This window comes from Diceros bicornis, chromosome 7, assembly GCF_020826845.1.
Source record: "Diceros bicornis minor isolate mBicDic1 chromosome 7, mDicBic1.mat.cur, whole genome shotgun sequence".
Taxonomy (NCBI): Eukaryota; Metazoa; Chordata; class Mammalia; order Perissodactyla; family Rhinocerotidae; genus Diceros; species Diceros bicornis.
This window is the reverse complement of record NC_080746.1, coordinates 38,220,680-38,242,801: the sequence shown is the minus strand read 5'-3', so window position 1 is coordinate 38,242,801 and position 22,122 is coordinate 38,220,680. Positions and strand designations below refer to the sequence as shown.

The 22,122-nt window shown below is 36.9% G+C and overlaps 2 protein-coding genes across 5 annotated transcripts in view; one reads left to right on the top strand and one right to left on the bottom strand.

Moving 5' to 3' along the window:
- Positions 1–332: 332 nt before the first annotated feature.
- FAM76B (family with sequence similarity 76 member B) lies at positions 333–19,641 on the bottom strand. 3 transcript variants are annotated; one of them, XR_009220779.1, is made up of 11 exons: positions 18,557–19,641; positions 17,667–17,731; positions 16,474–16,528; positions 15,541–15,696; positions 13,633–13,832; positions 10,384–10,431; positions 10,114–10,194; positions 9,325–9,460; positions 6,450–6,551; positions 4,714–4,823; positions 1,308–1,394 (listed from the first exon to the last, which is right to left on the bottom strand). XR_009220779.1 is itself a non-coding variant. In XM_058545377.1 (10 exons), exons 1-10 carry the CDS (start codon positions 18,641–18,643, stop codon positions 1,305–1,307), a joined length of 1,017 nt encoding a protein of 338 aa, XP_058401360.1. In that variant the 5' UTR covers positions 18,644–18,738; the 3' UTR covers positions 333–1,304. The 3 variants fall into 3 exon arrangements, 2 of the variants coding, with proteins under 2 accessions (XP_058401360.1, XP_058401359.1); XM_058545377.1 differs by lacking the exon at positions 4,714–4,823 and having other exon boundaries at positions 333–1,394; positions 9,325–9,457; positions 18,557–18,738; XM_058545376.1 differs by lacking the exon at positions 4,714–4,823 and having other exon boundaries at positions 333–1,394; positions 18,557–18,735.
- A 95-nt stretch (positions 19,642–19,736) lies between these two features.
- CEP57 (centrosomal protein 57) overlaps positions 19,737–22,122 on the top strand; it is a 38,494-nt gene continuing 36,108 nt past the window's right edge. Inside the window, exon 1 of one of the 2 annotated variants that reach the window (XM_058545374.1) lies at positions 19,737–19,911. In XM_058545374.1, coding sequence (XP_058401357.1) covers positions 19,867–19,911 — 45 coding nt within the window. In that variant the 5' untranslated portion in view covers positions 19,737–19,866. The remainder of the gene's footprint in view (positions 19,912–22,122) is intronic. The other variant, XM_058545375.1, reaches the window with a different exon arrangement.

Here is a 22,122-nt window from a genome sequence, read left to right as displayed (position 1 = left end):
CCTTAACCTTTTATAGACAATTTTAAAGACTCTGATATAATTTTCTTATAAATAGTGCCTGAATCTTACAGTAGATTCCAATCTATTCAAAGATAATCACAGATTGACTTAAAAGTTATTTAATTTTTTCCAGATTTGCTTTAAACTTACAAATTAAGTATGGTGTACATAAATATTAACTTAGATAACCACATATTATAGGGAAAGCAGATACATGGATCACTGCAGAAAATTTATAAATTTTTATAAAAGAAAAATAAAGCAAAACATGTAACTCACAAAATATGAATATGAAGCCATATGACATAAAAAATAAAATTACTCTATCAGAAGTGATTTAAAATTAAATCTTTGGGGAAGTATTTTGACATAATTAAATGAATTCAATGACCAACAGCTTCCCACATCACACAGAAACAAACCACAAAATCACGTAAAGTCTATGTGCATTATCAGTTCTTAATGCAACCTCAAACATTTTACTAGCAACTCTGATTTCCTTTTGAAATAGGCTTCTGTACATATACGTTTATATACAAACATTTATTAAACATGATTTTAAAACAAACTATGTACAAAAGATCAGTATTCCTATAAATAAAACATTAGGTGGCAAAAAGGCACTTGTAAGTAAAAATCTACAGTAGTTTTTACAAAACAAAACACATTTTACCTTGGATACTGTACAATAAACATTAATTCCTATACCAATAATGAAAATACTAGTTTACTAACTAATGTTAATGATGTAACTTTTAAAAACATATTTACATATACTCTGAAGTTCATTTAATAAAAGCACCATGATTCTGTCCTAAATTCATGTTGATGCAAAGTAAAAACAATTACCAAAAAACCAGTGTTCACCATTTTCCTTGTTTAAAAGTTTTTGTATTTCTAAATTGAAAACTGTTAATCTGAAGTTAGCATAGTGTAAAACAAAAAACAAACAAACCCAAAACCCTGCTGCTCTGACTTCTTACAACCATACCTACCCTATTATTGCATGTTGCATTTTATAAAGAGCACTACTCATGCACTCCTTTACAACTGTTTAATACTATTGCTGGCAAAAAAGTTCCTGGATATCAAATAATTAAAAAGTTACTTCAAACCAGTTGAAGTTTTATTTGAATGTTTTACAACTTAAAAAACGCTGTATATCAGTTACAAAAGTGAATAGGAAACACGCCAATTCATTTGGTGTGCAAAAATAGTTTTCCACTACACAGAATTTAAGGGCTTCACAGAACTTTTTTCAAATTTACATTTTCAGCAGAAACAGTAAATGAATAACTACTTTTTCAAGGGGATGTTAGTATGCTTCCACTTTTGTCAAACTTTTTACCCTTTGACAATGCTGCAACCTGTTTAAGTAGTTCTCTGTTTTTGGCCTGTGGGAGACAAAAACATTGAACATTAAAAAGGTTTGAAATATTATTAACACATGCTGAAGAATACCACTTATTTAATGCTGTCCTTTTTACTTATAGAACAAGATTTCATTAAAACACTAACAGAATAAATGAAAGAGTTGGTATATTTCGGTTCATCTCTTTAACGTTGGATATATACAAAGAAAATTCTAGGTTGGTTTATCAGCCCGCTTTGTAAATGTCAATATTAATATAATTGCTGTCCAGAGACATAATCAGTTACAAAAAAGGCAACTTAAAGTGAATCTACTTAAAAGAGGATCAAAATTTCAAATAGGGAAAAAAAGTTTGGCTCTTCATCTTAAAAACATGAAATGAAAACTATTTTATTAATAAGTTTTATTTCATAATTAATAAGATTAAATGACTCAAGTGATGATTCCGGAGGATATTTCTGACAAACTGTACAGTCTTTCATTTGATGTTTACCTATTTATAGAACAAGTGTAAGAGGTCCTCCTTGCAAAAATTTTCAGACTTTATCACTTTGCCAAAGGGACTCTCTTAACTTAATGATATTCGAATAATTACTTTTTTGAAGCACCCGTCAGAACCACCCTTTCTGATCTTACTTTTGTTCCTTTAATTGCCATATAGTCATTTGGTATTGGCCTTGATGTATGTAAACTGAGCAGTTACACATCATCACTGTTTTCAGTTTCATGAAAGGCTGAACTTTTTTTTCAAAGACTCAAAATTTCACTTTGCTATCGATCTGAGCTGAATTTGCACTCAAAACATTCCATCGACCACTAAGAAAGACCGTGTCCTTGAGCCAATGTGCTACGACAGTCACTAGTGTTTAGTGAGAAGGAATGTGTAAGTAGGGACCTTCAGTGAATATTTTCATATTTTGACTGCCATTGTCTCCCTATACAGCCCCTTAACTGTGCAAAGGTAGATAATAAGAACCCTTCATATAAACAAACACACTAATGACCAAACACTTTTGGCATTTTTGAGCCAGAATGGGGAGAGTGTTGACATCAGTTTGGAATCTGAGCACTGCTCTAAAAATAAAATTTTAAAAGATATCCTCTGGTTTACATTTGAAAACCATTTTCCTTCACAGGTCTAAATATTTTTTATTATCTACATAGACTTTTTTTAACCTTAGTGCTTCATCTTCTACTCTAATTTTAGCCTTTGTATAGCAAAGTTACAGCCTGCCTCTTCTGTATACTCTCTTAAAGCAATTCCACGAAATATTAACCTTTTCCAGGCTTTTGTTCTTCCACTCCCCCACCCTTCTCCAATCAAACTCTCCCTACTTATTACCTACGACCTCCAATATGCAAATATTCTTAGAGCTATCTTATATTTGCAAATCAAATCACTCTTTATGTTCGATGGCACGACCAACAGCATTTCTCTATTCAACCATTATTAAATAATTAAGGTGGTAATTAAGAGTTTTAATTTCAATTTCTAATTTAGAAAACCATCAAGAATTTCAAAGGATTTTTATTTTCTCCTTAAAAACTAAGCGGTTTGAGAAACTCAGAACAAATCAATGAGAACGCCTGGCAGTTAGCAAAAGTCAGGTAAGCACACTCATGATCAATTGGTTTAACCTGTCCTAGTCAATGTGGTAGTTTTAAATTGTTTTTCTTTTTATTGTTAGCTACATGTTATTTAATTTATAACTATAACAGACTCACTGGCTAAAATAGGAATTTTAAGAAACAGAAATTTTAAAATACAAATTACGGAAGGGCATAAAAAAAGGATATGTCTGCAAATTTGCCTCAAAGAGATCTCCATCAGATCCGTACGTTACATTTATACACAAGTATTTATACTGACATACCAAATTACTAAAACCTTAATCTTCAAATTATCTTTTCTCAATCATCATTAAGAAACAAAAAATATCAATGAGTTTATAATTTTCATATTCTAAATATGAAATATAAGAATTCAAATATTAGGTATTGAAAGCAGTTTTTCCTTTTAATTCTTTAGCAGCTAATTTTCAATCTGCATTTATATATTCAGTCTCCTAATCACACCACTAATAAATTTATTTGCTGATAAATTATATAAGAGAAAAGTCTTTAAGAAAAAATAAACAATGCATCAGTTGTTAACTGGAATTAAGTCCAAATCTGTCTTATTCTAATTTAGGTCAATTAAAAATATATTTTATAAGGTAACATTTAAATATATATGCATTTAAAATTTTTTATCCTAATATTACTTCTTTATTATGCACCTTGCAAAAATCAATTAAATTAAAAACTCTTAAGCAAGTTAAATTAAAAATGTCTAGAAATGCTGGCCTAAAGGAAAGAATATCTGGATTAAGAATCATACAGATCCTGGCTCTGCCTTATCTGTTACATAACCTGGAGTCTATTTTCTCACATGTAAAACAGAAACTTCACCTCCCACTTCAACAGTTGACAGAACTAATAAAATACATAAAACAGCCTGACACAGTGGCTGCTGCATATAGGCACTCAAATGTTAGTTCTCTTTCCCCTTTTATCAACTTATCTCCTAAACAAAAGGTAAATGTTTTCATTTGGTATTCTTGATATTTTAGACAATTTGGGTTGTTTGGGGTTTTTTTTTTTGGTATTTTGCACAATTTTTTCTTGTGATACTCAGTGCTTATTTCCCAGGTTTGATAGTTAAAAATGTTTTGAGAACTATTAGGGCAAGGTAAATTTTCTGCTATAGGGTTCAGTTTCTTATTATCACAAAAAGAAAAATAGTTAACTATGTTTACTCATCTAGGTAGAGAACGCCACTAGTACACAGGTGCTAAAGGGAGTGGGGTTAAAAGAGGGTACTTAACTGTGACGGAATATCTCCAGCAATAACACAAAAGATATAGGGAAGTGGTCTGATAACAAGGATGAAATAAAAAACCTGAGTAAGCTGAGGTGGTGGGAGGCAGTGTAGAACAGGAGAAAGCATAGTTAAATCTGAGTCAGAAGATGCAGGTTTCTATGTCACTTCTGATTAATTATGTGACCACAGTTTCATCTGTAAAATGGGAATACCACATAACTCAAAGTTATTCTAAGGAGCAAATAAGACAGCCTGTGTAATATCATGTTGAAAATGTCCTATTTCTATATAAATATTAGTTACTATTCTATTATATGAAACTTCAGCTACCAACCAAGAGGAGGAAGGCTTAAGACACCAATCAGGCTAAGATGTCAAAGAGAGGTTCCCCTGTGCTTACAGCTACAAAATAAAACAAGAAACTGCTCTTTTGAACAGTGAGAAGTAATAAGTTTTATCATATTTAACTACTGCTCACCGTTTTTCTGTTACTTCATTCTGGATATACTCCAGAGATCTGGTTACAACACATTAAATCAGAGATCATCATGCAGATTTTGTTTCCAGGTAATCATTCAGCATTAATAACTGAATGAGAAAAATAAGAACATCATAAAACTAATACTTGCTGGTGGATGATAAACAGTAACATACAAGAAGCCCAATATATGATACGGGCAATCTCTCAGGACAGAGGGCAGATGGGCATTTCCATCATTCAATCACCACTCATTCAAGAAATTATTTGAATACCTACTACGTGCCAGGTTCTATATACAAGGTTTCTCTTCAAAATTCTTTGAAATAGTAAGATTAGCATTAAGACTAGGCAACCTGTACCTTGAATTTCAACAGGTTCCTATATCCACTTTACAATTTTACTCAATTTAAGCTACTTTCAATGAAGTATGAAGAATACAAAACCAAAAGATAGTAATAGCAAATATCCCTTGGTGTTACAATGTTAAAAAAAAACGCAGTATTAATTCCTTCCTTCTCAAGCTGCACTCTCCCTCAAAAGTCTAAAGCCTATGTGCTGGCATCTCCTATGCTTCTAAGACTTAAAACTTCTGAACTTTAAAAACCCAGTTAACCAAAGATTAATTCTACAAACGTCAGAATGCATAAATCAATAGAATGTGTAATTAATTTAGTGTGGACTGATTTCTAAATTTATAAAACCTAGGTGAGAAAAGGCTTAAATAAAGGAATAATCTGTATCACTTTGGATGCTCTCCATCTCTGCATGCCAGACATCACACACTACCCTCTCTGTCGCTGTGGTGGCTCTTGGCTTCACCATTCAGTTGTCCTGTATATTGAAATCCTACTGAGTATATTTTGCAGTACTGGAGGATGACCTAGATCACTAGAGGCTCTCTGCTGTGGCATACAGAACCCTATTTGGCATCCTGAAAATCACAGTACAAAGGTTAAAGTACACTCTTTTGCCTTGCATCACTGCTTGCAGCATAAATTTTCTCCACTTGAGGTCCCTAAGAATTCGTTTTGTATACCTACCTCCCTTCCCATTATCTGGGAGGAAATAGGAAGAATGATTGCGCAATGTACTAAAGACCTTATTTTCACCTTAGTTTCATGAATCTGATTTTTAATTTTTTGTTTTCCATCCAATGATCAGTTGAACATACTCCAGTAATATCCTCCTCTGAAAACCCCATTTGAAGTTTAGGCAAGTTTTCAGAATTAATATACTGAATCTCCTATCAAGTGATTTCAAGCAATAACGTTTTGTGTGTGTGTGTGTGTGAGGAAGATCAGCCCTGAGCTAACATCCATGCTAATCCTCCTCTTTTTGCTGAGGAAGACCGGCTCTGAGCTAACATCTATTGCCAATCCTCCTCCTTTTTTTTTCCCCCTCAAAGCCCCAGTAGATAGTTGTATGTCACAGTTGCACATCCTTCTAGTTGCTGTATGTGGGACGCAGCCTCAGCATGGCCGGAGAAGCAGTGCCTTAGTGCGCACCCGGGATCCAAACCTGGGCCGCCAGTAGCGGAGCGCGCGCACTTACCCGCTAAGCCACGGGGCTGGCCCCTCAAGCAATAACCTTTAATGGGAGCAGGATTAAATCAATGCTGAAAATGCACCAAATATGCATAAAATAGGGATCCCAATACCAGTCTAAGACAATGAATACTATTAACCAAGTTTAGCTCTCCTTGCCTAACAGTTTACATAAATAATGTCATTTACCTGAAGTTGTTCCACAGTTTCTTTGTGAGCTTTTTCCATACTGTTCATCTTTGTTCTCAGGTTTGACTCTTGGTACTGAAAGTCTGCCTTTAGTTCAGTTAACTGAGAAATTAAAAAATATATATATGTATATGTGTGTATATATAGCTATGCACATACACAAACACATCACTTTAAATATCCTTTACAACAAACTCAGAATTCATTACAAAAGTGCAAGATGTTAACAGCAGTTTCCTGAGTTTTATACCTTATCTGGAATTTCTGTTTTGTGAAATGATGAATTCTATCTACTTTACTATAGTATAATTTTAATGTTAATATAATATTGAACCATCAAGTAAAACTTTTGAGAAGTTGCCTTTTTTTTGAGAAGTTTGGCTTGATCTATTTAAAGATGGCTTCACTGGACACAGAGTTTGGCAACTGGTATGCCAAAAGGAAAGCTTAATGGCTAATACCTTGGACAATGCTTCAATTAAAATGTACTTCATGTTATATATAAACAAAGTAAACATTAACAGGGATTTGAGGTTAAAATAATCTTTCAATGATAAAAGAAAAAAGTTTCACACTGGGCAAGTACAAAGACGAATGGTCTTATCAACCAAGAGCTACATTGCTTTTATTTTAAAACCTTTATGTCCAGAATTATGTAGCCAATACCATCTAAGATTTGAGGTAAAAATGGAGAAAAAAGCACAGAAATACAATACGGAATGAGAAAGGAAATGGGGTTACTTTAAAATTTGGGCTAAATTAGACATAAGAAATAAACATAAGAAAAAAGTCAGTGGTTTGAGGAAGCAAGGAAGGCTACATGACAATTTTTTCATCAATATCAATGATATACACAACAACACAAAATCTCATGACTTCAAATTAAAAAATAAGTTAGTATATAATTTCATTATCAGAACCATGCAGAAGAAAGGTTCTGGTTATTTTTAAATGGTTTTCATTAGGTAAACTTTAAAGGTTTGCATGGTTTTTTTTGTAATTATCCAGTAACTAGTAAACTGAAAGATGCACAACAAAAACAGAGAAAGGAAGTCATGGTGTCCTATATTCTTATTTTCTGAATAAAAGCCCTTGCTTTTGTCAAACTGAAAGACTAACTAAATTCTCTCTCTGTTTTCTATATTACAAAGGAATTCCTGTTCTGAAATGCCAATTCACATCAGATCAGCTAAGACAATTATTCTTGTCACACTGTATGTAAGTTGCCTCTGGATTATGAATTGCTGGAAGATAAGGATCCTGTCTTATTTATTTATTCATTTATCTTTGTAACCTCATGATCTAGTTTGTGGCTGGCTCTAGAAGTAAAGTGAAATAAATTTAAGAAAATAACTTGGTTGTCTTAGATTTACATTATAAGAAAAAATGGCAAATATGTAGCTATTTTAGGCTTACAATTGTTATTGCCTCATAACACCACTAATTTCCATCCCCATTAGTGTTCGTTTTTAAAAGAGGAACACTAAAAAGAGCAGAAAACCTGCAACTAACTGCACTAATATAGAATAGTCATGCTAGAAAAAGAAAAAAAATCTAAAGAAGACAAAATTCTACAATTCATTACTACTTGGTTTTGGAATCCTTGGTATTTTATAATAAACTTAACATTTTATTCAACTCTTATCTAGGTTAATACAGATCTTCCTGCCTTTGTGCAATAGAAATGTCTCTAAAATTTTGTGCATAAAACAAATTTCCATAAAAGCTCATTAATTTAAAAAATTCTGCTGTTAATCAAAAAGAACCATAAAAAACAAGACACTCATAACTATGCTATTTTTTAATCTTACTTCAATCTGAAATTTCATATACTGAATTTGCTTAAATTAAGATACAAATGTATTAAAATAAATTTAAATCCACTGACCACCAAGGTGTGGGAAAATGTAACACAGAAGTCGTTGAATGACAGAGGTAAAAGCCAGCTCAGACTCAAGCACTACTATGTATGGTCAGAGAAAGATAATTCATATACATATTTATAATCACATCTTGTTCATAGTTTTAAAAAGAACGTTTTTCATGTTTTCCTATTATATAAGATGTTTGAAATAGGTCAAACTAGATAGTCTAGGACCATAAAACAAGTACAAAAGTAGGTTCTACCCTCAAAGGTGACCAAATATCAGTAATAGCAGCTATGAGCACTTATACATGCGAGGAGGTGTAGCAAGTACTTTACATTTTCATTTAATCATAACAACCATCCCATGAGATGGTACTAATACTCTCATTTTTAAAAGGAGAAAACTAAGTCCCAAAGAAAGCATTCTGCTCAAGTTCACACAGGAAGTGTTAGAACTTTTCACTAGACAGACAACATATTTGACACTCCTGTTGATCCAACTGATAAACCAAGTTCCAATACACTTACTTCCTACAAAACCATCTTAGACACCTATTGCTAATCACGGACTACCACACGGGAAATTTCCATAGCATTACTTTTCACCAGCTATTTGATCTGGATTGAAATACATACATGATTGGTGTATCAAAGACTATACTCACTTTCTTATATCACAAGAATTCACGTAAGATTCCATTTACATTTCATTTTCAAATTAAGACACTAGACCTATTTTTAAGTTACAGGCTTACTGAAAACTAATGTTCAGAAATTTTTATAATTCTATTTAGCTCTCATTTAATTTTCAGACCTGAAATTCTGAAAGACCATTTTTATTTATCTTTATTAGATGGCTTAGGTTCCAATTTGGGCTTCTGTAAGTCTTATAAGAATCATGCACAACAAACATTACCAAATTATTGAAGGAAGTGTAATAAAATTTGCAATTATCAAGCAAGAGTCAAGATGTAAATCTTACTAGGTTTCAGTAAAACATGTTCTTACCTTTTTATCTTTTTCTAAAATGGTCTGGTCTCTCTGTTGTAAGAGACGTTTAAGTGACATCACCTCTTCTTTCAGTTGACTTATAAGGACAAAATTGTCTGTTCCCCCACTATCTGCTGACTGATTTATAGAGCTACTAAAAAGAAAAAAGTAAAATACAGTTAAATGAAGGAGAAGGAAAATTAGCAGGTGTTCAAATTGCATAAATTAGACAATTCCACAAACATCCTTAAGGCTAATGCAAAAAAATATGTACCTGACAGAAATGGATGCAACTGGCAAATTACCTTACTAATGGCACACATTACATACACCTGCAGAAATATAATTCAGTATTAGCTTTTAGGGGGTCAATACTTCTAGTGTAAAGCAATAGGCAGCCAATTTGTACAGTAACATCAGCAAGCTTTTGGCTAATGAACTAAAACAAAGTCACGCTCATAATACTTTAAATCTAAAAACATTTTCCAAGCAGGTCAATTTAAAATGTCACAATTAGATTTGTGTTTCATTGAAGAATAATTAAGACAAAGAGAATGTTCTCTATTCAGATTTGTTTTCCTTTTTTCAAAACCCAAATTTACTCCCCAAATAGAACAACATAGTTCAGTGCCACTTTATCGCCAAAATTAAGTTAAAAAGTTTTAACTGATTATGTTTACTCTTCTAGGTGACTCAAAGAAGTCAATGTAGAAGATTTTCTATTCTTTTACCTAGTAATAACTGGCAATCAACCATAACTGTTCAACTAAGTTGAATTTTCACAGCGCTAAAGGAATTCATTTTTACCTATCTCCATTAGATGGCTTAGATTCCAATTTGGGCTTTTTCTTTGGAGTTTCGCTCTGAATTGCCGCAGAGGATTTATGGCTGAAACCAAACATTAATAAGAATAATTAGAGTAAAAAGGGCAGAGGCATCAAGTGATAAGTTCTTCTTCCCCTAAAATATTACCAAACATCATTGATTTTTTAAAAACCTAAGTAACAAAGTTAAAGGGATATCACATTTTAAAAAATGTATTTCAAAACACTTCAGAAAATATGTTAACATATTTACCTCTGTTTCCACAGTCCCTGCTCTTGTTCTGGACTCAGATTGCTGATTCTGAAAAATATATAAATGACATCTAATAACAATATTTACTTAATACATCCACATTTAACAGCATCCTTCCCAATAGAATCAAATTATATATGTTTATAACCTTTTGTCCAGAGAAAGGCATATTCAATTAAGTTTTAAGACTAGTAAATATGGCATAAATCACATTCTACTGAGATAAATTTTAATCAAATAACTACCAGCCATCTTAGGTACAACAACAGGGACTGAATTTTCTTTTTAATCAGGACTTCCATAATTCAGTTTAACATCATACTAAGGGTTGGGGTATACGACCATGAAAACCACAAAAGGGTTCTATAATCATAAAGTCTGAGAATCATCATACTTAGGCTGCCCTTACTATGTCAGACAGAAGATGTTGTATCTTCCAAGTTAAAGCCTTCCTAATAAGCCTACATGGAGATTCTTCCTTTGGAGTTAACTCAAGTTGCTCAGAATAGTATGTGAAGTTGAACCAGGAAATATCTTAATTTCTGTTTCTTTCCTAGTTTTCCTAAGAACCCTCTCCAAAGTCTCTAGATCTTTCTTTAGTCAGTACTCTAGAGAAGTCATGCTGAAAGTATTGGGAAATCTCAGTCACAACTGATTTTACTTTTACTTATAATTAATACTATAATACTACTACTTTTCCATTATGCCATAATACTAATAACCACTTTATAATTCACTGTGAATCCTACATACTTTTCTCCTGTACTTGCAGATTAGTCAATTCTTCATTAACCCCTAGTTTATTGACTCAACATGTATAGAGCATCTCCTATGTACCAAATACCATGTATTTATACAAAATAAGAGATGTTAGAAGATCTGGCCTGTGTGACCTTTCGTTTGTTACTTAAATTCCCTGAGCCTCAGTTCCCTCATCTGTGAAATGGGATTAATACATACCTTTTAGGGATATGAGGATTAAATGAGTTATGTATATAAAAGCACTTAGTACAGCACTAGCATATACACAATAAATAGAAATTATGTACAGATGTGTGTGTATATAAAATTTACTCCTGTTTTAGCTGTAGAACTTTTTTAAGCAAAAGTGAAAAATACACCATGTTCTCAAGAATCAGCTGTAAGTAAATACCAAGTTGGGGAAATCATTCTGTAATTCTATGAACCTGAGTTTTTTGTGTTTGTTTTTTTTTTTGGTGAGGAAGACAAGCCCTGAGCTAACCATCTATTGACAATCCTCCTCTTTTTGCTGAGGAAGATTGGCCCTGGGCTAACATCTGTGCCCATCTTCCTCTATTTTATGTAGGATGCCTGCCACAGCATGGCTTGGTAAGCTGTGCACAGGTCCGCGCCTGGGATCTGAACCCGTGAACCCTAGGCTGCTGAAACGGAGGGCGTGAACTCAGCCACTACGCTACTGGCTGGCACTGAGTTCTTTTTTTGAACTTGTGGCAATGAAAGGCAACTCTACTGAGGAATTAATTGCCATTTTGTTTCTTTCACAAATTTCACTCTAAGTATTAGCAAGCTATATAATCACGTAAATTAACAGCACTATGCACATGTCAAAGTGAGAACAATCACACTTTTAAGGATTTAACAAATACACTTGGAATTCTCATCTTGTTTTCTGTGGTGGGCCATTCCTGGATCCAGATAGACCTGAATTTCTTCCCTCCTCCCCTTCCCCCCATCACTATATATCACAATATATATGCTCCTCATGATCGTTCTAATCTACTGAACTTAGAATAGGACCCCACAAATTGGTTGCCTACTCGTCAAATGATCTATATCCATCAAATACAAAATAGCATTTGTATTTCTTAAATAATCAAAAGAAAAAAATTAAAGGTCAATACCATCCTCTCCCTCTACTTTTGAAATTTGTCTTTCAAAAGATTAAGTTACTGTCACAAAATCTGACATTATAAACATACTCAGAGTGTGTCCTTTCACATCAAGCTAAGACAAATTTATCTGTAAAGGACAGGAGAAAGGCACATTTTGGCTGGGTCTTAGGAGTAGGTCTGACAGCTACCATTATGGTAGTTATTTTATCATATTTTTTCTTAAAGCAAGAAGCAAAAACAAGGAAGATTTATGTTCTTTTGCTCCCTGGGATACTCTGATATAAAGACCACAAGATTTCTTCAAAATAGCCAGATTAGAAGTCAGTATGCAGTCTACCACTGCTACATCTATGAAGCACTACAAGACTGTAGGGCATGTGGAAAAATTGCTACTGAAGTAAACAACATCAGTGCCTCAATAAAACCTCATAATCTAATATGTGCTTGCCTATAATTTAGAATCAAATCTTGTTAATTAGACAGAACTATATTATATTCCAAAAATATCATTATGTGTTCCTAAATGTGGTAGGCATCAGTTTTCTATAAATCAAATTATGTTTTAACTATCTAGAACTTTAAAGACTCACAGAGAAATCTGGGAAAAAACAATGAATTCTTCTGAAAATCTGTGTGTATCATGTCCCTGTTTTTTCCAGTTTAATTTGTGTGTCTGTGTTTTAATATTTTTGATTTTTCCATGAAGACTAAAACCACATCTAAAGAAACCCTTGTAAGTTATTATTACTATGTAACTTTCAACCCCCAAGACATTTTAGAAATCAAGTAGTTGTTTATATTTGAGTAGAGCTCCTGCCTATGTGTTTCACAAAAAATAGCAAACTAGTTAAAAAAAAAAATTTCTCACACTTTGGGAACCTTCAAGATTTAGAACGCTTCTATTGTGGTCACAAACGATAGTGTTACAATCTGTTCTCCAAAACTAATGAACAAACATTTCCTAGTCACTGGTTTAAATGTCTTAACTAAAATAAATTAATGATAACAGAGGCAAATATAATTTTTACAAGTAAAATCCTAACAATTATTTAAACAAAAAAAGAATATTGACGCTTTTGATAACACCAATCAATTAAGTATTAACTCTGATGAACTTGTATTTTGACTTCATGATATGACCATAATTTTGTATAATTTCCTATCTTTACTATTACGGTAAACAGCTAAACACACTCCATGTGGCTAATTTTTTATACTGAATGAAGTGCAGAAACAGCCCTAGACACTCAAAAAGCTTACCATGTACAACAGAAACTAGACTAGCACATAGCTAGAATGTGCAAAAAGTTAAACACCAATACATGGCTTTAAAATGCCAGGGAGGATTTTAGAAAACATGATTTCAAGTACTTACTTGTGATGGCTACTGCTGTGACGATGGTGATGATGATGATGATGGTGATGATGTTTTGAATGATGCTGGTCTTTCTCAGTAAGAGACGAAGAAGATGAATTTGAATGTGAAGATCCCAGGCTCTTCCTTTGTTCTTTCGTCTTCTGTAAAACTCTCTTGTATGATAAAGTACAGAGCCAGCATAACAACTTTCCATCAACCTTTTTTAAGAAAATATCTGTATTACATTAAATGTACTTGTAAACTGGAAGTGAAACCAGCTAAGATAAACTGTTCAACTTCTAGCTATATTTCACACATGCATACACACAGATTGCTGCAAAATGGAAGTAAAATTAGACTTTTCTGAAACTTGGGAATACGCTTGTTTGGAGGATCATAAAATTGGTGAGGATGAGATATGGATTTCCATTAGAGGAATTCTTTAATTTGGAGAGAGAAACTTTTTTTATTACTGGAAAAAAGTGTAAATCTTACCCATGCACTAGCCTGAATTCTTAAATCACTGTATAATTACTAAAATGACAATTTCCCACTACAGTAAGAACTGTTAATTTACAGAAAAAAGGAGAGCATGAATGACATATACAGTCCATTCTCATTATTCGCAGGTCGCTTATTTGCAAATTCACCACCTACTTGCTAAAATTTATCTGTAACCCCAAAATCAACTTGCTGTGCTTTTGTGATCATTCACGCATATGCACAGAGCAGCAAAAAATTTGTATAGCCAGACAGCAAATGTTCCCAGCTAAGGTGGAACAAGGTGATGCTCTGTTGCTTTCTTCTGTCAGCTCTTACACTGTAAACATGTGTCCTTTTCACGGTCTATTGAGTGCCATCGTTTTGCATTTTGTGTTTATTGGTGATTTCACTGTTTAAAATGGTGCCCAAGTATAGTGCTAAAGTGATGTATAGTGTTCCTAAGTGCAAAAAGGCTGTGATGTACCTTATGTAAAAAACGTGTGTCAGGTAAGCTTTGGTTAGTTATAGGCATAGTTATAGTGCTGTTTGCCATGAGTTCATTCTAATCAATCAACAATACAAAAAAAGGTGTTTTTAAACAGAAACATACACAAAACGAGACTATGTATTGATCAACTGATCACCACGTTGTGACCAGAAGCAGGAACCTAACCCTGTATTACCCGTAGGAGCAATAGTTTGGTATTCGCTAATTCATGTTTACAGCAACATAACTACCATGAATAAGGAGAATCAATTGCACGTGTGTCAAGGGAGAGGCAAAGAGACTTGCCTCCAAAATTATTAAGACTAAATCTATAAAAATAAAATTAAGTTTCTATTTGTTCACACAAGAAGTGCTAGAGGGACATGTCTTACAACTAAGGTACATATATTGCTTTGGGGAGACCTGGGGGAACCCCTCAAAGAGACAGTCACCCTCCAAATCAACTGAAACTGATAGACAACAGAAGGCCTGTATGAATGCTAATCAGAAGAATGCCATATGCATACATATACTTTTTAAGTCACTGTAGGTAGAGAAAAGCAAATGATTTAAATATGAGCCCCAAATCAAAAAGCCTAAGAGTAACTTTGAATTATTTGTGCTAATGTGCCATCAAGTATTTTTTCACACCAGCAACTTGAAGCAACCAGCAAAAGGGTAAGTAGCTGAAAGGATTTAAAAGCAGTTACTAATCATCCTGAACCAAATGTTGGATACCCAAATAGTACTAAGTAGCCATCACAGAATATTTTTTGTAGTAATCTCAATTGATCAACATGAATCTACATATGACACTATTCCTGCACTTTTATCTAACTACCTGCTTTCAGGGACCCAAAGAATACATCAAGTCTCAAGAGTGTATTAATTATAATAACTTCCAACTTGGTTGGTGTTTTATTTAATTTCCAGATGTCATAACCTAAGTAATATACCTTTCTTCTTCCTTCCTCCTTCCGATCAAAAGCACATTGTTGTTTGCACTGCTCACACGTCTGAGGTGGTCCATATTTTTTTTCTGAATTTGTGCAACGCTGACACTTTGTACCAATAAATGCTGCAATTATGTTACAGTATTGACAAGGCTTAGGCTGAAAAACAGATAAACATTTCCTTTAATTGAGACATTTAAAAAAATTAAACATTTGCTGCATAAAATATACCCAGTGTACAAATATATTTCTGGATTAAGGAAACAGGCAAAAAATTTTTCTGTCAAGTATGTTGCCTTGTCGCATTCAATGACATTTATCATATTTCTATTCATTTACTAACATTTATTTCTAGAGCTATGAAACTTTTTGTTATTCTATTGAATAGTTTAATGATCATGAGAAACATTATTTACGATTTGCATATCATGTTATATAATACAAAAGCTACACGTGAAAAGGGTCTCAAAGAATGAAAATAAATGTATGCGTTTATAGAAAAGTTTGATGTATCCAGTATATGGAGGAATAAAGTTTTACTAATTTAATATTCTGGTTAGCTTAATTACTATATCATTTATTCAAAAAACATTTAGCAACTTATCATATACAGGTACAGATGATTCAAGAAATACATACTATAGGTGAGTTTTCAACTTAAAAATATTGGCACAAGCACACTCAACATAAACTATAACAAACATACCTTAATTTTCTTTGATGTTCAAATGACAATTCAGGATTTTATAGAGCCTTAAGGCCAGCACTTTGACTAATCATGACTATAATATACCAATAATTTCTTCCCTGAAATATTCTGGTATGTTGAAATATTTCAGAACATAGCAATACATATTTTTTAAAAGGTCCATCATTGTGAAAAAGATTAATTGACCGGTAACAATAAAATGAAATGAAAATGTAAGACATACTTACCGTGCCAAATTGCTTCACATTTTGAGCGCACTTCTTACAAATTGTATTAGTTTTGCTAAAAAGGAAATTGTATATAGATGATCAAATTTATGTAGCTTTCTGAGTAACTAGCACAATGTTGAACTAAAGCAAACAGTGAAAGAGAACAATTTGCTTTAGCAGTACTTAAAACTTACTCTAATATAGACCAAGGATTTTTTAGAAAATACAAACATAAGTATCTTTTAGGGTTGTATATTATCCAAATTTACTTTTCTTCCAATAGCTTAAGATAAATGTTTTTACATATTTTTATTTTTTACTTTTTGTTAAACAAAAACTCCTAATGTTTCCTATCTAGTTTCAAAATCTTCACACTTGCCACTATTTAGGTATAGCATTACATACCAGTGCCTACCTTACCTTCCACTGGGCCTTCTCCACTATATGATGTCCACACCTACTCATGAAGAAATCATTTGTTCTTGTCTTAGGCTACTCTCTTGTATGTGCTGTGATTCTCTAAGAATCACCCTGTTAAAACGTATTTGCTGGGGCCGGCCTGGTGGCGCAAGCGGTTAAGTGCGCGCGCTCTGCTGTGGCGGCCCGGGGTTCGCCGGTTCGGATCCCGGTCGCGCACCGACGCACTGCTTGTCAAGCCATGCTGTGGCGGCGTCCCATATAAAGTAGAGGAAGATGGGCATGGATGTTAGCCCAGGGCCAGTCTTCCTCAGGAAAAAGAGGAGAATTGGCAGATGTTAGCTCAGGGCCGATCATCCTCACAAAAAAAAAAAAAAAGTATGTGCTGTTCTTCCACTGGTAACAAGTTACTAGATTTCACCCGGGGAAGGTAGTTGGTAACACTCAAGACCTCTTTTCATGTCCAAGCCAGCACTAATGTTTTGCCATTTTTTTATAGCTTAATAGTAACTATCTATATTTGCATTTTTTTGTTAGCAAGGCTGTACATTTCTCAGGCGACAATTTATTCTTTATTTCCTCATGTGTAAACTGAAGTCTAGCTGTAAAATAACCATTAAATTTTTGTCAACATTCTCTCTCTCATCATGCATAAAAAGTTTACAACTTAAAATCTAAAAAACTAAACCATTTTTTTAAAAAAACTTGAATACAAACATGGGATTACAACCCCCAAGTATTCCTTACAGACAATACTTTGTCCTTAACAATCAAAAACTGTTCAGTATACAAACCTCTCTTGTTGAAATTCTGATCTGCAGTAAGTACATTTTACAATAGGATGTGCAATCCGACATTCCTGTAATAAAACAATATATTAGTCAGTATCTATCTCAAAGTCCTAAATTTCACTTTTCTAGTAGAAAATTATTACCCAACCTAGTCAAATGTCTAAAACAGCTATAAAATCTGTCCCCCGATGTAGACAATTGAGTGACTTATGTAAGTGGCCAATTACAGCACAATTCCTTGGGGAAGGCATAGGTGTCTTTGTCTTTATTAGATGTGGGGGGTATGCTGCAGATAAATTAAGCAAGCTGTCAGGGCCGATTTCAAGAACTGGTTAAATGTGAAACTACTTATTATTTTGCACCGTTGCTCACAGACAGCATCCCGGCTTTAATGGGATGGGAGGAGCTCCAAATCATAGAGCATTCTGTTCCCAAGCCAGTCGCTTCGCTTTCCTGGACAGGGAAGAAGGATGCCATCAGCTTTGCGGCTTCAGGTTCCTAGCAAGAAAGTGCAAAAACCGTCCCCCGCCTCCCGATGGAAGGAGAGGACAGACCAGGCAGAAAAACGAGATGAAAACATCTCCACCCCAGGGTCTCTGCAGCATAGACAGGTGGCTGCTTCACTCAGCCCCACCCCGGAGACCCCTGAACGTTATTGGGGCCCGGGCCCCTCCTGGGCCGCCTGGAAGACAGCAGTATTCTGTCTTCCTCCCAGGGGCCTTTCGCAGCTGATGCCCAGGTCCTCGGAAAAAGGGGTCCCCGGGTGAGAAGGCGAAGGCTCCAAATCCCTAAGGCGCCGGCGAAGGGCTCAGCGCTGCAGTGCAGCGGGCACCCAGCACCTTCGGGCTACGGCCGAGGAAACCCCGCCCGCCCGCCGCCCAGCGCCCACGGACCTTGCAGAGCTGCTGGCCCTGGGAGAGCTCCTCGAAGGGATAGCGCTGGGTACACTTGGTGCAAGCGTACAGGGCCGAGGCCGCCATCCTGCTCAGTCTCCTCCTCCACCGCCGCCCGCTCCGAGGCGGGGCCCTACGGAGAACTCGGGCGCCGCAGCCGCCACCGCCGCCCGGGCCGCGGGCTCCTCCTCCTCCCCCCCCCCCCCGCCTCGCGCCCACCAGGGCCTTGCTGCGAGATCCCAGGGCCCTGCGGCCGACGCCGTCTCCCTCCGCCTCCACTTCCGCCCCAGCCCACCAAGTGACGCCGACCCAGCCGCTCCTGCTTAGGCCCCGATAGCGGCGGAGGGAGACGAAGCGGATAGTTCTTTGCGGTTTAGCTGCGCGGCAGCGGATCCGCTTCCTTCTCGGCCCCCTTCCCCATTCCTGATTGGCTGGGGAGAGTACTGCGTCTCTCGGTCGCTCCTCCCAATGCCTAACCCCGGCTACGCAGGGAGCTCCCACAAAGGGAGGAAGTCGCTGGCCAATAACAGCCCGACGCTCTCAGCGCGCGAAAGCCGCTTTAAACTCGCCCCGCCCAAAGGTCCCGGTCGCGGCCATTTCTAACAGCTAGTGACAGGTTTGGGTGAGAGCGCCCCAACCCAATTGGGCAAATGTTCACGAAGGTTTACTCTCTGACTCTACTCTTTTTCCCCTGACTTTTATTGGACCAAATCATTAAGCCCCTCCTAATTCTATTAGTTATTGGTCAAAAGGTAAGTACTTCACCTGGAGAGGCGTCCCCGAGTCAAGCTCACGCTCTCTCCGGCGTTAGTCCGAGAGAACCGATGGAGTGTTTGAAATTCGCATTCGCTTTTATCCTCTGTCAGTCATTCGATCCAATTGCCACCGGAGACAACTCAACCCCTCACCCATGTTTCCTCCTCGAGAAGGCCCGCCCCTTTGTAGAGTCCCCTCTGAGCCATCTAGTATTCTGCAGCGTTACCCGCGCCGCAGTCTCAGCTACGCGCTACCTTGTGACGTCACCGAGGGAAGAGGCGGGTTCTCTCCTACTCCCGGAAGACGTCCGTTTTTTTGATTGGCTGTTCAAGACGTCCTTTAGGGCGTGTCGCCCTTTCTGTGTCCGCTCTGAGCGTGGGCGTCCCTGTGGGGGTGTGTGGCTGGGGCTTCTGGACCTGGCACCAGCCACCTAGCCCCTTCCATCAGGGGTTCGGCTTAGGGTCGCCCCTGGCGGGCGGCTCTCGAATTTTGAAGAAAAGCACGAGAACTCGGACCGCTGCGGGGCTGCGGAGGTCCGCTGGGCAGGCAGGAAGATGGCGGCAGCGTCGGTCTCTGCGACTTCTGGTTCTCAGTTCTCGGTAAGAAGCGGTTGACGTTCGAATAAGCCCCAGGTCGGCCCTAGCGCCTCTTTGCTTTTCCTCCCGCTTTAGAGAGCTCTTGGGCCAGCGTCTCACCCCATCCTGGGGAACGGCAGGCGACGCTGAGGTCGCCCCGTTCTACCCTGACGTCCAGTGCTTCTCTGTCGAGGCTCCTGTCTTCCATTGAAACAGGCCTGGCCCGGCTCTGTCCCCCATGCCCCCTTCACCTTTCGGCTTGGCAGCCCAGGTTGCCAAACATTGCCAGGGCTCTCTGGGATGGCTGTACCCACACGCTGGCCTGTGAAAACCTTTCTCCTTTGGTCACGTGGGTGTAACGGCCGGTCTTGGAAACGCGCCGCGAACAGGTAGGCGCGCTAGTCGGCTTGCTTGGCAGCTGTGGCCGAGTCCGCAGCCTCTAGTGCATCCTCGTCGTTGCTTATGCTGATTCCTTTGCCTGCAGCTCCTCCCCCTCCCATCCTCCCAGTAACTTTGTTCTGTGCTTATCCTACCCAGAGCGCGCGCTTCCCACCTCCCACCTTGTTACTATGACTGCAGTGTGTAAATGCCGTTTTTGAGAGGCCACAGGGGGAAATGATCTTAAATACTGGTTTCCCCTCCACAAGGGTCATCAGCCAGTTCACTCACTAATAATTGGCGAATTGGAGTACCGAACGCTTAGCATTTTGGGAACCGCGGCGTTAGGAACAGATAGACAATAAATGTGAGGAGGCTGAAGTGAGAGCCATTATTTCTGTATTTAGCAGATGCTGAGTGCCTGGCACACTTGTAGACTCTAAGATTACGGAGTTGAATAGGATAGAATCCCTGCTCTGAAAGAGCAAAACACTGAAGAGAAACTACACGTAATTAGATTATTACACAGTACAGTTTTTAATACTACCATACTAGAATAACCTGGGCGACAGTGATTAGCAGTGCTTGGGTAGGCTAGAGACAGTTTCCTAGAAGGGAAGATGGAGCTACCTGGATGATGAAGGAATCGTAAATGCTTGTGGCAAGAACAGAAAAAGGAAGGAGACAAAAGCATCACAGGCATTTTGGGGCATGTGACAAGACAATAGGTGCTCTTAGGAAACTTGAAATAATTTGGAATGAGTAGAGGTAGTGTGGAAGTAGAGTTGGGCTAGATGAATTGTAAACGTAGGTAAAAACATGAAAAAAGGATAGTGAGGGAAGAAGACAGGAGAATATCAGGGTAAAGTTATGTCATAGAAGCTAACGGGGGAAAAAAGTTTAGGGCAAGCAGAGTCACCTAGGGGAAGACACACTTCTCCTCAGTTTCAGCTTTTGATGACTGTTGTCAGGATTTGTGATAATGAGGCCAGAAGTAACCTTCAGGGTTTCAGCAGAATGAGGGTAATAAGTTTGCAGAGAGTTTTGGGAAGAATAAGGACGAAGAATGAATGAAGCAATTGGAGTTGATTCAGGAATTAGGTCAGTAAAAGGGAAGATAAGAGAGACACTGTTAGACTGTTAGGAAGAAGTGTCACTAAGTAGGTGGGTGAGATTATCTGCGTAGGAGTTGTGATTAAACTTAATTGGGAGAAGAGGGCTTTTCACTGCTCTGAAAATGTAGCACTGGGAGACTGCTCAAGGAATACTCTTATGAGTGTTGAATTCAGCTGCACTCTACCAGTGACTATCTAATGGTCAACCCTTAGTCTTTGAGGTAGCCTGGACAGAGATCCCGTGGAGTGTTTAATAAGAAAGCATATATATTTTTATATGGTAAACTCAGCTTGAAAAGGATTCTAAATATCAAGGGTACACTAAGAATATCTAGGGCCCTTTACAAGTCAAAGTATAACAGCCTTCTTAATTAACTTGACCTGCTACATCAAAGTGTCTAATTTGGAAGTCACTATGTCTCAAAGTAAAAACGACTAAATTTTGTTTATCGGTGTATAAGATATGAGCCCGCTTAGATGCTTTAACTGTCCTGTGAGAAATAAGGCTGGCATTTCCAGCAGAATTAAAAAAGCACTTTAGCTTAACAAACAGCTGATTGTAAAATAAGACAACACAAAAAGAAGACAAGACAAAAAGACCTTTTAAAACTACAACATGAACTCAGAAGGCTATTCATATTCAGACTTCAGGGTTGTGAACTTTATCAATTAATATGTATTCAGCATGGAGCTAGCTGTAGTAAATAAAGGTGCTTTTACCAGGCAAGGATTTTTAACGGGT